This window comes from Pavona decussata, unplaced genomic scaffold (genome assembly GCF_977016875.1).
Source record: "Pavona decussata unplaced genomic scaffold, jaPavDecu1.1 SCAFFOLD_223, whole genome shotgun sequence".
NCBI lineage: Eukaryota > Metazoa > Cnidaria > Anthozoa > Scleractinia > Agariciidae > Pavona > Pavona decussata.
In genome coordinates, this window is record NW_028145628.1 from 3,815,001 (window position 1) to 3,828,289 (window position 13,289).

The 13,289-nt window shown below is 38.4% G+C and overlaps 1 protein-coding gene and 1 long non-coding RNA gene across 4 annotated transcripts in view; one reads left to right on the forward strand and one right to left on the reverse strand.

The window, feature by feature from the left end:
- LOC146459245 (uncharacterized) overlaps positions 1–622 on the forward strand; it is a 5,060-nt gene extending 4,438 nt beyond the window's left edge. Inside the window, exon 4 of the long non-coding RNA XR_014858041.1 lies at positions 474–622. This is a non-coding gene — a long non-coding RNA (uncharacterized LOC146459245). The remainder of the gene's footprint in view (positions 1–473) is intronic.
- Positions 623–1,804: 1,182 nt separating this feature from the next.
- On the reverse strand, positions 1,805–7,856 carry LOC146459246 (uncharacterized). 3 transcript variants are annotated; one of them, XM_085089822.1, is made up of 5 exons: positions 7,443–7,856; positions 4,921–5,032; positions 4,390–4,440; positions 2,937–3,099; positions 1,805–1,970 (listed from the first exon to the last, which is right to left on the reverse strand). In XM_085089822.1, exons 2-5 carry the CDS (start codon positions 5,011–5,013, stop codon positions 1,924–1,926), a joined length of 354 nt encoding a protein of 117 aa, XP_084945948.1. In that variant the 5' UTR covers positions 5,014–5,032; positions 7,443–7,856; the 3' UTR covers positions 1,805–1,923. The 3 variants fall into 3 exon arrangements, with proteins under 3 accessions (XP_084945948.1, XP_084945947.1, XP_084945946.1); XM_085089821.1 differs by having other exon boundaries at positions 7,466–7,855; XM_085089820.1 differs by having other exon boundaries at positions 7,438–7,854.
- Between the last annotated feature and the right edge of the window lie 5,433 nt (positions 7,857–13,289).

A 13,289-nucleotide genomic window follows, 5' to 3' on the forward strand; every position in this document is an offset into this window, starting at 1 on the left:
TGAAGTTTCATGCACCATACCCTTTTGTAACAGAGAAACATTAATTCCTTTTTAGATGTATATTCGCAGTGCCAGAAATGCAAGTAGGCCTGTATTTCTTCTAAAGCTCTAATACACAATCTAGGCTCTTAGGATAGCCAAGAACAGCTCGGAAATTCATGGAATAAACTAATTCAGTTGCTGTCAGTTGAGCATTGATCTACGAATTTGAACAGATCAAGGTGTGCTAGCTTTCACTGATCATTCTTAAGAGGCCCCAACACAAAGCGGGAAATCAGAAAGCAAATGTTTTTGTATCTTGCTTTTTAAAAAGTTTTCCAGCCAGCGGGCGTCTTGAAATGTTTCCTATCTGCTTTATGTAAATTTTGTAGCTTATTTTAGCCCCAATTTTACGGTAGTCAAATGTGTGGCGAGATTTATATATTTATTTATTTGATTACCGTTTATTCATTTATTTATTTGTTTATTTACAGAATTTAACGATTCCATATTTGCGTAGTTCCAGAAGTACCCCTCGCCCGATCCGACGATTAGAATGGCGAAAAAGTCAAGTCTGTTATTGTGGGTTTTCAGTGATAAAAAATAGTAAAATAGTAATAAACGAGAATATATTTGGGAAAAAGTGTTTGGTGTCTTTATGTACTATATTTCTTAATGCAAAGAGGAGCACAGCCCAGGCTTTTTAATACCAATCAGTTCTCATTCTATCCGGGAGCTCCTGTCCTATCCTAGTACCCAGATAACTCACGGCCGAACCTTTCAAACAGCCCATCTTACCACTCAGGTCAACCTAAACTGTTTTTATTAGAGGGTCTCAATGAGGGAAGAGGGGAGGAGAGGGGCGGGGTAGCTACCGATTTTTAGGGTTGATGGTTCTGAGTTTTAGGGCTTTTGACGGTTGACAGTTATCAAGGGGAAATTTTGTTCCATAAGTTAAAGTTTTTTAATATTTACAATTGTGTTCTGGTGGTTGTTAAGTGGTCAGAAACACATTATCAAAGTAGTAAATCATTCACATTTGAAACCGGAAGTACTTCCAGACGGAAGTTAGTTGTGATGTCAGTTTACACACAAATTAAGTAGAAAAGACCATAATGTGAGTATATTTGGGAACATGGAAACTGGTTTACCAGTTAAAACGATTCTTTGAGAGCCAGAAGTTCGGGATGAGCAGCTGAAATAGTGACATTTGAAAGACCTTGAAACCGTTTGACGGCGAATAAAAACTCCTCTTTTTGACGGTTAAATTTTAGGCTGTTTTACGGCCGATAGTTGACCTCATTGAGTCCCTCTTAATACTCAGAAGGTTCTGTTAAATTGCACGGAATGTCAAACATGACGAAAGTTTGCCGCAACGAAATAAACGGTTGTATTATTAAAACGTAAAATTAAATGCAAGGTTGATCGGACAGCTAAAATAATTTTATTGCCCAATTTTTCGGTTAGACAATACTAACCTTCTTCAGGGGCGGCAAAAAGCTAAGTAAAAATTAGAAATAAACGGTTACAATATTTAAAGACGATACAAATGAGAGTTGTATTATTAAACTCATTCTGTACCCTCATAAAAGTGCTGTGATGCTGTTGAGTCGAAAACTCTGCGCCCTGCCGTAAGTCCATTTGGCCATATATGACAGCTAAGACTCAAACTAAAATGGCCAAGACTTATACCAGGTTTCCAATTTTTTTTTTTGAGCGGGGGGGGGGGGGGATGGTTGAGCATGGGAGGGGGGTGGTGGGAGGGTGTCTTCTTGGGCCTCAACAAGATCTTGTAGTTAGACTTAAAAATTAGATATCAATAATATAACCTTCAACGTCTTATTTATTATTGTTTTCAATCAAAGCCATAGGCTACAGGTCACCCTAAGCACCCAGTTTGTTTATTTCTTGTTCTGTGACGTAACTGCCGTTAAAGTTCCTTTGTTAATCCCGATCCTTTTTAAACAACGACGACGGCAACTTCCCAAATTCTGCAATTAAAAATAAGAGCTCTGTTAATTGTTGGGTGAGAATAAATAAAAGGACAATGACGCTGTACGAAAACTTATAATAAGCAGTGTATTAATTATCATATCGTTGGTTAATGAAGGTTGTATGATATTCATAGTTAATTCCTGCGTGCACGCCCAGAAATTCCCTTGTCACGTATTCAGCGTCACGCAACGTATCTTCTGTGATTCCCACTCCTGTTTTGGTTGCGCGCGCATCCTTTTCGGGCCTCTGACCGAAGGCTCATTCCCCTAGAAATAGTATATGATTATATTCTGCACAGCAGATGATGGGGTATTGGGTAAATTATGGGACGTTCGAGCTTCCATTAGAGCATGCGCAAGAGATTTGAAATTGCATTCTATGAATAACCGAGCCCCGACCACTTACGACAGGTAAAGAAGCGGCTGGTGATACATACTGTAGCAGTAAGAGCTATAGCACGAACCTCAGTACGATGATAAAATTCTATTCCAAATTGTCACAAAAAAATTTAGTGCTTAGAGCATTTTAAGGCCAGGGTAAAAAGAATTATTTACAGCCAATTGGTTCATGGGTGGTACGCAAAACTTTGGAGGTCAAGGAGCTGTTACAACAACAACAATAATAACAATAGGTGCTTTTCCTAATTATTAAAATGATTACAATAGGACCGACCCATAAATAACAATTGCTACTGAGTCTAGGCGGGTCAGTCGCAGAATAGTAAATAAATAAAGGCGGTACGTGCTCCTTCGTTTTTTTTCAGAGCTTGGTAATTTATGGTATAGCTGCGCACGCGGTCTGCTAAAGCCAGCTTGGGTAAGTTCATGAAAGCTATTAGCTAACTTCAAGAGTGATTCAGCTGTGAAATAATCTCCCCTTTGAACCCTAGCTTAAACTAGCTATATACATGACTGTATATGTGGTGTTTATTTTTACAATGGTCATTCCTCCTTTTTAGGTACCTTTTTGGTTCAGTTCTCCATCCCCGTTTGCATCTACTGCAGATAATAGCCTTTTGGCGAAAAGAAGCGGAACCGTCCGATCTGACTTTTTCTGCATAAAAACCAGTAACTCTTTTGCAGTGACAGAGCCATCTTTAGTGACATCAACCTCTTCAAAAACTTCCTGTTAATAATAAAAAGAAAAATCCAGAGATGGTAGGTATTATAGAAGCCTTATCTTCAAATTGGACCCTGGTAAACACCAGGCTTAAACTAATCCCGGGTAAGGACTTCGGCTTCATATCGGTACGCTATACGGGGAGGTTCAGCCCCAAATATGTGCCTTTTTCATTCTCGTGCATGGTAGAAAACGTTTATTGTTATAAACGGTAATAAAACTGAATTTGAACTAAAGGAATGGCAGTTAAACCGGCCAAGTACTTGAAAGGATGATAAAGACTGAGAAGACATTCCGAGTGGTATGATTATGCTTTTCCCAAGAACTGAAATGAGACGGTACAAATGAGAGTGTTTCACTCTCAAACTAAGCGGAAACATTTCGCTAAGTCTCAAAATGTTATAGACGTTTCTATAGAAACGGCAAGGGACTTACCTCTCTTATTCATCATGGTCAGTAGCAAATAGTACCCTTAAACATTTCTCAGCGAATTCAACGTCTATGATGATAAAACGTAGATGTTGACGCTGCACAGGCAAAGTCCGTGATATTATCACATTTCATATCGGGGATAAACACGCTTTTTTTTTTTGTAAGAATGTCTAATTTTGAGGCTGAATCTGAACGTTAACGTTCTTATTATTGTTGGTAATGTAAGCTTAAAAGTTCTTTAGATGTTTTTAAGTTCTCTGTTATAGTATTTCAATTAATCTATGCGGACGTGACCAAGACACCTATTATTTGGGTTAATTGGACAATATAGACTGAAGTTTTACGTGTATTATTTTTGTCCGTATTTATACTGTTCATTTTAAAAACATTTGTTCAAAATAAAAATGTTGTTAACTGACTCTCAGCCTGGATAATGTTCTTAGTATGTTCTTAAATTTTAGCTAAATCTCTGCCTCGGCGTTCTTTAAGGTTTTTATAAAAAAGAAAGGGTCAGTGCATACGCATTGTGTTCGAAGAATGAGAGATCATATGCTACCTATTTTGTAGACGAGAAATTCATCCCGCATAATAGCCGGCCATGCCCATATCCACAAACACACCACAAACACATACCCACATCCGTGTAGATAATAATAATAATAATAATAATAATAATAATAATAATAATAATAATAATAATAATAATAATAAAAGAAGAATCTCTTTCAAGCATATGAAATAATTTATTCTGGGACGTAAAAGCGGAGATTGAAAATGATCTTTGAAACAGGAGTGATGAAAATATATCGTGCTCTCTATTTGCACCTTATAAATAACATGTACGAAAACCAATTAGGTACTTACGCGTACGGCTCTGCCCCTGTCCGTTTTGGCCGTATCCTTCCCTTGTTGTACCTGTTGTGCATCAACATTTTGAAATTACCTTGATCGATAAAGGTTAGGCCGAAGGAAACAATAAAAAAGTAACCAGAGAAGGAAAAGAGTGATGCTTGTATTTTTACCTAAAATGCGGGGGTTAAAATGAAAGAATATCCTGTCTTTTTTGCAATTTATTGAAAAGCGGAAAACTGCGAGGCCACACCGTGTGTTACAGTATTATGAAAAGAAATAAATAAATAAAATTAAGATGATGGCAATATTAAGTGGAAGCCGAGATAGAAAATCTTAGCTTGCACCTTCATGTCATTTATCAGCCTCCCAGACTAGGCTCCATATGAAGTTCTCCTCTACAGGGGGCGGCTAAAATACCGCCATTCAAATCATCCAAATTGAAGCATCAGAATGGTAACCAAGGCTACTCCCCACATGAAGTCGGTCAGATTGAGAGGGCAGCGGAGAGCAGATGGGTTCAACAGAGGAGTTTTAAAAGCTTACCTTCTTTTTCCTTTTGGACTTTGGCCTACTCGTCACAAGATAAACTGCCAAGGCTATCAAAAGAACCAACAGAAGCAACTTGGAATTCGCCATGGCGGACTTTCTTGTTTCACTGGCGTTGACATGAAAGCGGGAAAGTGCGAGGGCACGCACGTGTGATCATAAGAATGGAAAGGAGATGAACAGTGAGTATTATGTACAAAATCTTGGCCAATCCAACCCCTCCCCTCCCTCATTCATAAGTCTGATAGTACCCTCCCACTCTAAAACGTTGAACTGATGCAGGATGAGGCAATGATTTTATTACTCTGTACTACATCACTTGATTGTGCACTTTCTATTTGATTCTGCATATCAAGGCTCTATTTATCCTCGTTACTTGGAACTCAATGCTTAAAATGCCATTTTTTTTCGTGAGCCAATAGGCTAGACCCTCACCACATCACATTTACTTGTTTTTAACTGGACGATTTTTATGGAGAAAAGACGTGACTTGAGAGGGAACTAAAAAGTGACAGTGAGCTTTTTCTGGCACACCAACAGTAAGAAGGCCAGTTTACAGACCAGAAATGGCTCATCTCGATTCGCTCTAAATGTGCCCCAGGTGAAATTTCATATCCCAACGGTGCGAGATGTAAGCTGTAAACAATGAGAAAGGGGCGATACCGAAGGGGCGATAGTGCAACATTTGCCGATATCTAACATTTTTTATACATTGATTTATATATCGATTTTATGAGGTTATCTTCTGTGATTTAGTTTGTCACGGCATCACTAAAGGTCGTGGTCATGCTCAAACTAGAAACAAAATATAAATAAGTGGAGATCCTTGATTACAGTACTGCGTTCGAGTAAAGTACAAGGAAACAGGCTGGTAAAATAGAAAAGACAAAAAAGAAACAGAAAAGTTATACACATTAGCTTTCGCTGGTAGAGTAATAAATATTTATTAAGGGTTTCTAAGAGGTCATAAAGTAGTTTTAAGAGAATTTTGATTAGGGAATCTAAAAATGCCCTGGCGAATTTCAATCAAAATGAAAATAAGCGATGATGAAAACTAACAACGTTTCGACACCCACATGAGCCTTGAGAACATCGAAACGTTAGAGTTCGTTTTCATTTTAAAAATGTTTCTAAAAATCGTTATTGATGTTAATTTAATTGAGAAAAATAAGCAGATGGAAAAAAGACATATCTGGCGCTGTGACACTAATTAATTTTGTTTTGAATTTTGTTGATTTAATTGAAGTTTGTACATGTTGATAAGTAGACTGAGGACTGTTCATCTTAGATTTTTAGCGAAGTTTTGCAGTAAAATTCTCGGGTGGCCGACGTCATTGTACATTCACCATAGTTTTGGTAGCGCTAAAGCTAAGCGACGTACGCGCCGAAGTGTGCATTGAAAACGCAAATATTCATATGGACTACGTCAGAGGGGGCCCCTTTACGCAGATACGTGTACAACGTGTCTTAACAACTCCAAGCCTTCAACTTGTATGAAACCCATTACTGTCTCACTATTAAAGGGGATGTTTTTATGCTGTAAAGGTGGTTTTCAATCTTGTACATGACATCCTGTAGAACCCCTCGACAAAGATCAATCAATTTCATCCAACCAATAATACAAGGACGCCACGCGCCTCATTTAAATTTCAGGGGAGTGTTCGGGATTAAAACCTTAATCCGGCCTAAGAGAAAATCTAACCGAATCCTCTTCGACAATATGTTAGCTCTGAAAATTTCGTTACACTGGAAAACTTACAATTTCTTTCGTTTTGCGCGGGGCACATTTTGTGTGGTAAAAATGCGAAAAAAGTTCAGCTAGCGCTTTCATAAAGCCAGCAACAGCTTAGTTGTAAAATTCGGAGAATATCGGAGAATAAGACACTTTTCCCTGAAAATTTCCTTGCAATGTAAATTTCAGCTGAAGCGATACGAAAAGACCTTACTAACTATTAGCTCCCACAAAACGATCTGGAAACACAGGAGGCAACATTCTAAGTACAAATTGAGCTTAACGATTCTCTTCACTGTTTAGATGGATAGCTTTGATAATATATCGCATCATTCAGCCAGCTAGCAGTTCCTGGCAAATGTGTCCAAACAGGAAATTGCGTGATAGAAATGATTCATCGCTTATCCGGGCTTATAGGTAGATTTGGCTGTTATGAATGTAATTTGAAATTATCCTAAAACCCAAACAGTGGGCTTTCCACGTGTACATAATTGTCACTCAGATAAAAGCTAACATTTAAACCTTAAGGTTGCGTTCAATTGACCGTATTCCGGAACAAGGATAAGCGGATTGGCTGTTAGATTTATCTTTTTAGGTAAATTTGCAATCTATTTCTGCAAACTTTCGCTGGTACACAATAATTTAAGAGCCATTTTGCACTCCAGTAAAAAAAACCTCTCATCATTGTATTCATATTCCGATTCGGAATAGGGTCAACCGGTCGAACGCACCCTGAGTGTGATCGTTCAGCTAAGACCCATCTATTCAAACGTTTTCCTTACCTTACTTTTTCTGAAGCCCTTTCTTTACCTTTCCTTTTAAAACGTGAAATGGGAGTCCAGATGAGACCAGGATGAGTGCATGGATCGAGATCACGTTCTCGACAAATGAAATGCAGAAACAAGTAATGTGCCGCCTTTGTTGCCTCTAAACAGTGGAAAATTTAATAAGAGCAAATTAAATGTCCGTCACTCCAGATTGACGTTTGTAAAGCAAAGTACATGGCAACACTTTATAGGTTGTAACTGCCCACAGACGGTAATCAAATTAAAAAGCTTTCTGAGGACCTGATTACGAAAAAGTTTTAACGTCGCAGAAAGTTTCAGCCCGGCCAAGCAACCTGAAAACCTTAGGTGAAGACTTCAATTACCAACCCGGCTGAAATGATCTTTGTGATTTTGTATTTCTCATCTTTGGCACCCTCGACTGCATTTATCTCCCACCCTCGTGATATGGTGTAATTGCGCTCAGGCGGAAAATCTTTGTCGTGTAATGGCAACACAATCTTTGTCTGCCTTCTCCCTCAACCGTGTTGAAATTTGAGCGCCGTTAGAAATTTCCCTTAAAATATTGGATCCTCCAATCTTTCCGAGCACTGAAACAACACTTACAAAGGTTTGTATCAATACTTTACAAGGCAGCAAGCATAAGATCAACATGATTTTCACATAAAAGCAGTTAGGTTTGTATCAGTACTTTACAAGCTAGTAAGCATAAGATCAACAAGGCTGATCATATGCTAAGTACCTTGTATAGTACTGAGGTTTGTTATATCAAACGAAGTCAAATCCAACCTCGCTTCCACTCAAAGACCTGGTCACTAAGCACTGAGCTGTCAAGACATTTTTCTTGTACCGAAAACACGTGATAGTGAGGTGACATCACACTGATATGGCAAATTCCAAGCTGTTGTTGATTCTGTTGGTGGCTGTTACTGTTTCTCTTATGGCAAATATGCCGGTGTTTAAGTGTCATTGTCTGAGAAAGTGTTCCAGGGACCAAAACTTGTGGTCAACCGATTTGGCTGAAACTTGGCACAGAAGTTGGTTGCCATGAGATATTTCATAAGCCAATTTGGCTCATTTCTCTGACTTTAAGTTTTAGAGTTTTAGGGGGGGTCTCATTTTTTGCCCTTTGAGCACAAAAAATTCAGCCTTTCAGGGCTCATTTTGAAAGTGCCATAAAACCCAACTGGTAAATTGTGCTGCCAAATGAATTTGACTATAAATATTACTATAATAGAGCTTTCATTTCATGCATGTAACTTTGCCCTCAAGGTATTGGACAGAGAGGAGCCTGGGGCTAGAGTGTGGCCAAAACTAATGTCAAAATTTCAACTCAAAATTGCCATTTTCCAAAAAATCAGTGTATCTACCTGCCTTCTTGCATAACATCCGTACCTATACCATTATTTACTTTATTGACCCAATTATCAAAATCAGTTAAGAAAAATTTGGCTTATCACGGTTTGTTGAATTTTTGCCACAAACACTCCATGCCTCTATAAGGTCATGCAAAATGGAACGTTAAGCATAATTCATGCCATAAACAAACCAAATTGTTGACATGAAGCCCTTATTCTGTATTTGGTCAGTGAAAATGAATTGTTAAAGCCAAATCAGTTTAATTGTTTAGAAATACTCTGATTCTTACCTTACAATTGCTCTTAAAGGCCTTTGATTAGCACAACAAATACCCTGATTTAGCAAAACGAGGGTTAATTTGTACTTTGAAAACCCAGTACCCATCAAACAGCACAATGATGAAGGCCTTACCTCGATATAACGATCTTTCTAAACGATGCTTGAATTATTTTTCATTGATTAATATTCAGTTCTAAGTCATAGTTCTTCTCCGTTGTTCCAAGCATGGAAAGTCTATATTTTGTCAGGCCTGATTTTTATTATGATTACAAGATAAAGTTAGCTTAACGAAAACGTTCGTTAGTATATAATCTATATCTGTTAACAGCCTGAACAGTTCTTGTAAATACCCACCAGTAAAGGAGCATGGCCATGCATACATAGATATATACGTAGAGATATACGAGCTGCAGTTTATAGCAGTCTCGATGTGACCCGTTACTTCAGAGTCCTCTAGAACGGAGTGAATGAAACCATCTGTAAAGAAGGAATGTACAGTTAGGAGAGCTCGATAGTAAAAAAAAAAAACTTGTGTTGCTAAATACAATAACAGAACGAGGCCAGGGCATTGAGATGATGCAAACTCAACTGGCCCGCCATTTTGGACATAGCAGAGAGTGGGGACTGGACCGAGGTTACGTTCTTCTTCCGTATCGCGGGTATGTTTTATCAGGTGTAAGAAATTCAAGGGTAATTTCACGATGGCACTTTGTTCCTTTGGAGGGGTAAGTGATCAGTGCGGTGCCACCACATGGGCTCCGCACGAAACAGGAATGGTTCCTTTATTATCCTGCGAGAATGATATGACTGAATGGTTGAAGGAAAAGTACAAGGGGTCAGGTGCGTCCGGGGCAAGAGGAAGACCTGGTCATACCAAAGCAGCAGGCCCTGCAGGTGATTCAAAATATCTGTTAGGCATCATACACGCGCACAAATGGCTTTTATCGCGATCTGTTGAAGAGAGACCACGATATTTTACAATATTGTCGTCTCAAATTGTTTGTTTATGACTGATTGAAGATTTCCCGAGGTAATTTACTTGATTCTTGCGAAGAGAAACAAACATCATCAAATTGTTCACAGGAAGGGCAAAGGGGTTGACTTAAACCCTAACTTTGAAAGGTAAGAGCGCAGTTATTTTATCGCAACAATCTCTATGACCAAAAACAACGATAAGAATAACTTGAAGTTGAAGGCTGTTTTTCGTCTGCTCGCTCTGTTTGTTTACATTCAGCTTTACCTGTTCAGACGCGTATCACGCAATCACAATTCGAGCGTGAAACCCTACCGGCTTCCTATATTTGCCAGTTTCATCTAAGATAAGAGAACTTGAAAAATCTTTGCAAACATGCTGCATCGAAGCTTTTCGATGAAATTGACATTTTGAGCTAGAAAATGTCTTGTTTCACGGATAACTTTCTTGGTAACAAAAATTATTCGGATACATTTTTTAATTACTTATACAGTCGAACCTCCACTAACGGCCACCTCTCCACAACGGCCACCTCTCTACAACGGCCACAATTTTTTGTCCCGGCGGACAGTCCATACATTAGCTCTTGTTTAAACCTCTCTACAACGGCCACCTCTCTACAACGGCAACAGCCACTAAAGTGCGTCCCCAACTGCCAAAATAACCTCTCGACAACGGCCAGTACAGTTCTTTCTGTAAAAACTGCTTTTTATAAACTGATGCAGTAATCGACATTTGTCTTCGGAGCATTACGTTTCTGTATCCATTTTAATGATATACGTATTTTGATTGTGTTCCAATTGAAATAACAGCGTTTGTATGGAAATCCGATGTCAAAGAATTTTCATAAAACATCGCTTCTGAAAAATTCATGAATTGGAAACTTTTGGCACTAGGAAAAGGATTTTAAGAAAAAAAATTGGAAGGATGTAGCTGTGCCAGAAAGCGTCCAGTCGTGTTTTGAACTTTGCATACATTTGCCTGTATTTTTTTTCCCGCAAACTATTTTTAGTAGCAGTTCACGGCTGGTTCGCTTACAGACAAATGTATGGAAAGTTCAAAACACGACTGGACGCTTTCTGGCACAGCTACATCCCTCTAATTTTTTTCTTAAAATCCTTTTCCTAGTGCCAAAAGTTTCCAATTCATGAATTTTTCAGAGGCGATGTTTTACTAAAATTATTTGACATCGGATTTCCATACAAACACTGCTATTTCAAGCGTGTTTGCCTACTCGTCAAAATGGCGTCAAAAACCGTGATAAGGCCTATTCGGCAGATTTTGAGACAATATAAGGACTTCTTAACGATGCAAAGCAGAGAGTGCATATACAGGAAAACATTCTGTACGTATGTCATGGTGTCATTATCAAGTCGTAATACCGTCTCAAAATCGAATGTAGTTTCTTTTTATCGTGATTAATCTATTTTTGTAGAAAAAAAGGTTTAATCAATTAGTTGAGCTTCAGAATACAACGATAAATCTGAGATTTTAACCTGGGTATAAGATGGCCGTCGATAAAATCCGGAACATGGAATATTCCGGAACATTCCGGAACATCCCGGAACATCCCGGAACATTCCGGAACATTCCGAAACATCCCGGAACAAGAAAAAAAAAATTAAGATACAAAAAAAATAATAATAATAAATTAAACAAAAATAAAGAAAAAAATGAAAAAAAGTGTGTATATTTATATAAAATGAAATTACATTGTATCCGAAAAAAAATTCATATAAGAAGAATTACGGAGTAGGTGGAGAGGTGGGACGGTAGTACAAATGGGGTGTTGAACTGACCACACTGGATGAAGGCGCAAGAACTTTCCCGCCATTTGCAGCACGTGCTTATCGTCCGCTACGCCAGAAACTGATCAGTTCCGGCTATTTTCAGTGGATTTTATCTTAAAAACAAACAGGCCTAACAGGAAATTTTGTTCATATGAAAAATAGTTATAAGCATAGAGAACAGCTTTGTAAAAGCAAACAATCTACAAGGAACCGCACAGCGAAAATGCTGCAAGTATACGCAGGATCTGTGAAAGATCTAATCAGCCAAAAATATAAATGACTCAAATTTCTGCAAGGCTGATCGGACTGCTTAGAAAACCTAACACGACAGCGACATGATAGAAGTTGCCGCATTCTGTTGATTCTCGGTTTGGTCTTATTAGAAGGGAAGAGAAGCTTTCGTGGCTTTCGTTCGAGAAACGGGTCCAAGCTCCCGAACGACCAACAAAGGAGTACAAATACGGAACGTGAGGCCCTAGGCGAAGACGGCGGGGAGCCCGGGAGGGTTTTGGTAAAAAGACTGCGCGAACGACTTTTAGCTTCCACTCCGAACATCAGGAAATTGATTCTTTGGTCAGCCGAGCCGGAACTGATCCAATTCTGGCGTAGCGGGCGATAAGCACGTACTGCAAATGGCGGGAAAGTACTTGCGCCTTCATTCAGTGTGGTCAGTTACAACACCCCATTTATCGTAGGTACTTCAATATCCCTTATTATAATAAGAGATACATGAAGTACATACCATTGAAGTACATACTCCATTTATACTACCCTCCCATCTACTCCGTACTTCTTCTTATATGAATTTTTTTCGGATACAATGTAATTTCATTTTATGTAAATATACTCACTTTTTTTTCCTGTTTTCCTTTATTTTTGTTTAATTTATTATTATTATTATTATTATTATTATTATTATTATTATTATTTTATCTCAAATTTTTTTTTCGTGTTCCGGAATGTTCCGGGATGTTCCGGAATGTTCCATGTTCCTGGTTTTATCGACGGCCGTATAAGATTCCTAAAATTATACCGCCTCTATTTACACACTAAAATAACTAATTATAAGTAATTAAAAAATGTATCCGAATAATTTTTGTTACCAAGAAAGTTATCCGTGAAACAAGACATTTTCTAGCTCAAAATGTCAATTTCATCGAAAAGCTTCGATGCAGCATGTTTGCAAAGATTTTTCAAGTTTTCTTATCTTAGATGAAACTGGCAAATATAGGAAGCCGGTAGGGTTTCACGCTCGAATGGTGATTGCGTGATACGCGTCTGAACAGGTAAAGCTGAATGTAAACAAACAGAGCGAGCAGACGAAAAACAGCCTTCAACTTCAAGTTATTCTTATCGTTGTTTTTGGTCATAGAGATTGTTGCGATAAAATAACTGCGCTCTTACCTTTCAAAGTTAGGGTTTAAGTCAACCCCTTTGCCCTTCCTGTG

Bases quoted from the DNA above. Each gene is read 5' to 3' on its own strand.
- LOC146459246 (XM_085089822.1), bottom strand. From the start codon at position 5,013: ATGGCGAATTCCAAGTTGCTTCTGTTGGTTCTTTTGATAGCCTTGGCA. The intron at 3,100-4,389 runs GTAAGTACCTAA...TATTATTAACAG, and splicing joins ACAGGGGCAGAGCCGTACGC to GAAGTTTTTGAAGAGGTTGA. The intron at 1,971-2,936 runs GTACCTAAAAAG...TTTTAATTGCAG, and splicing joins TGGAGAACTGAACCAAAAAG to AATTTGGGAAGTTGCCGTCG.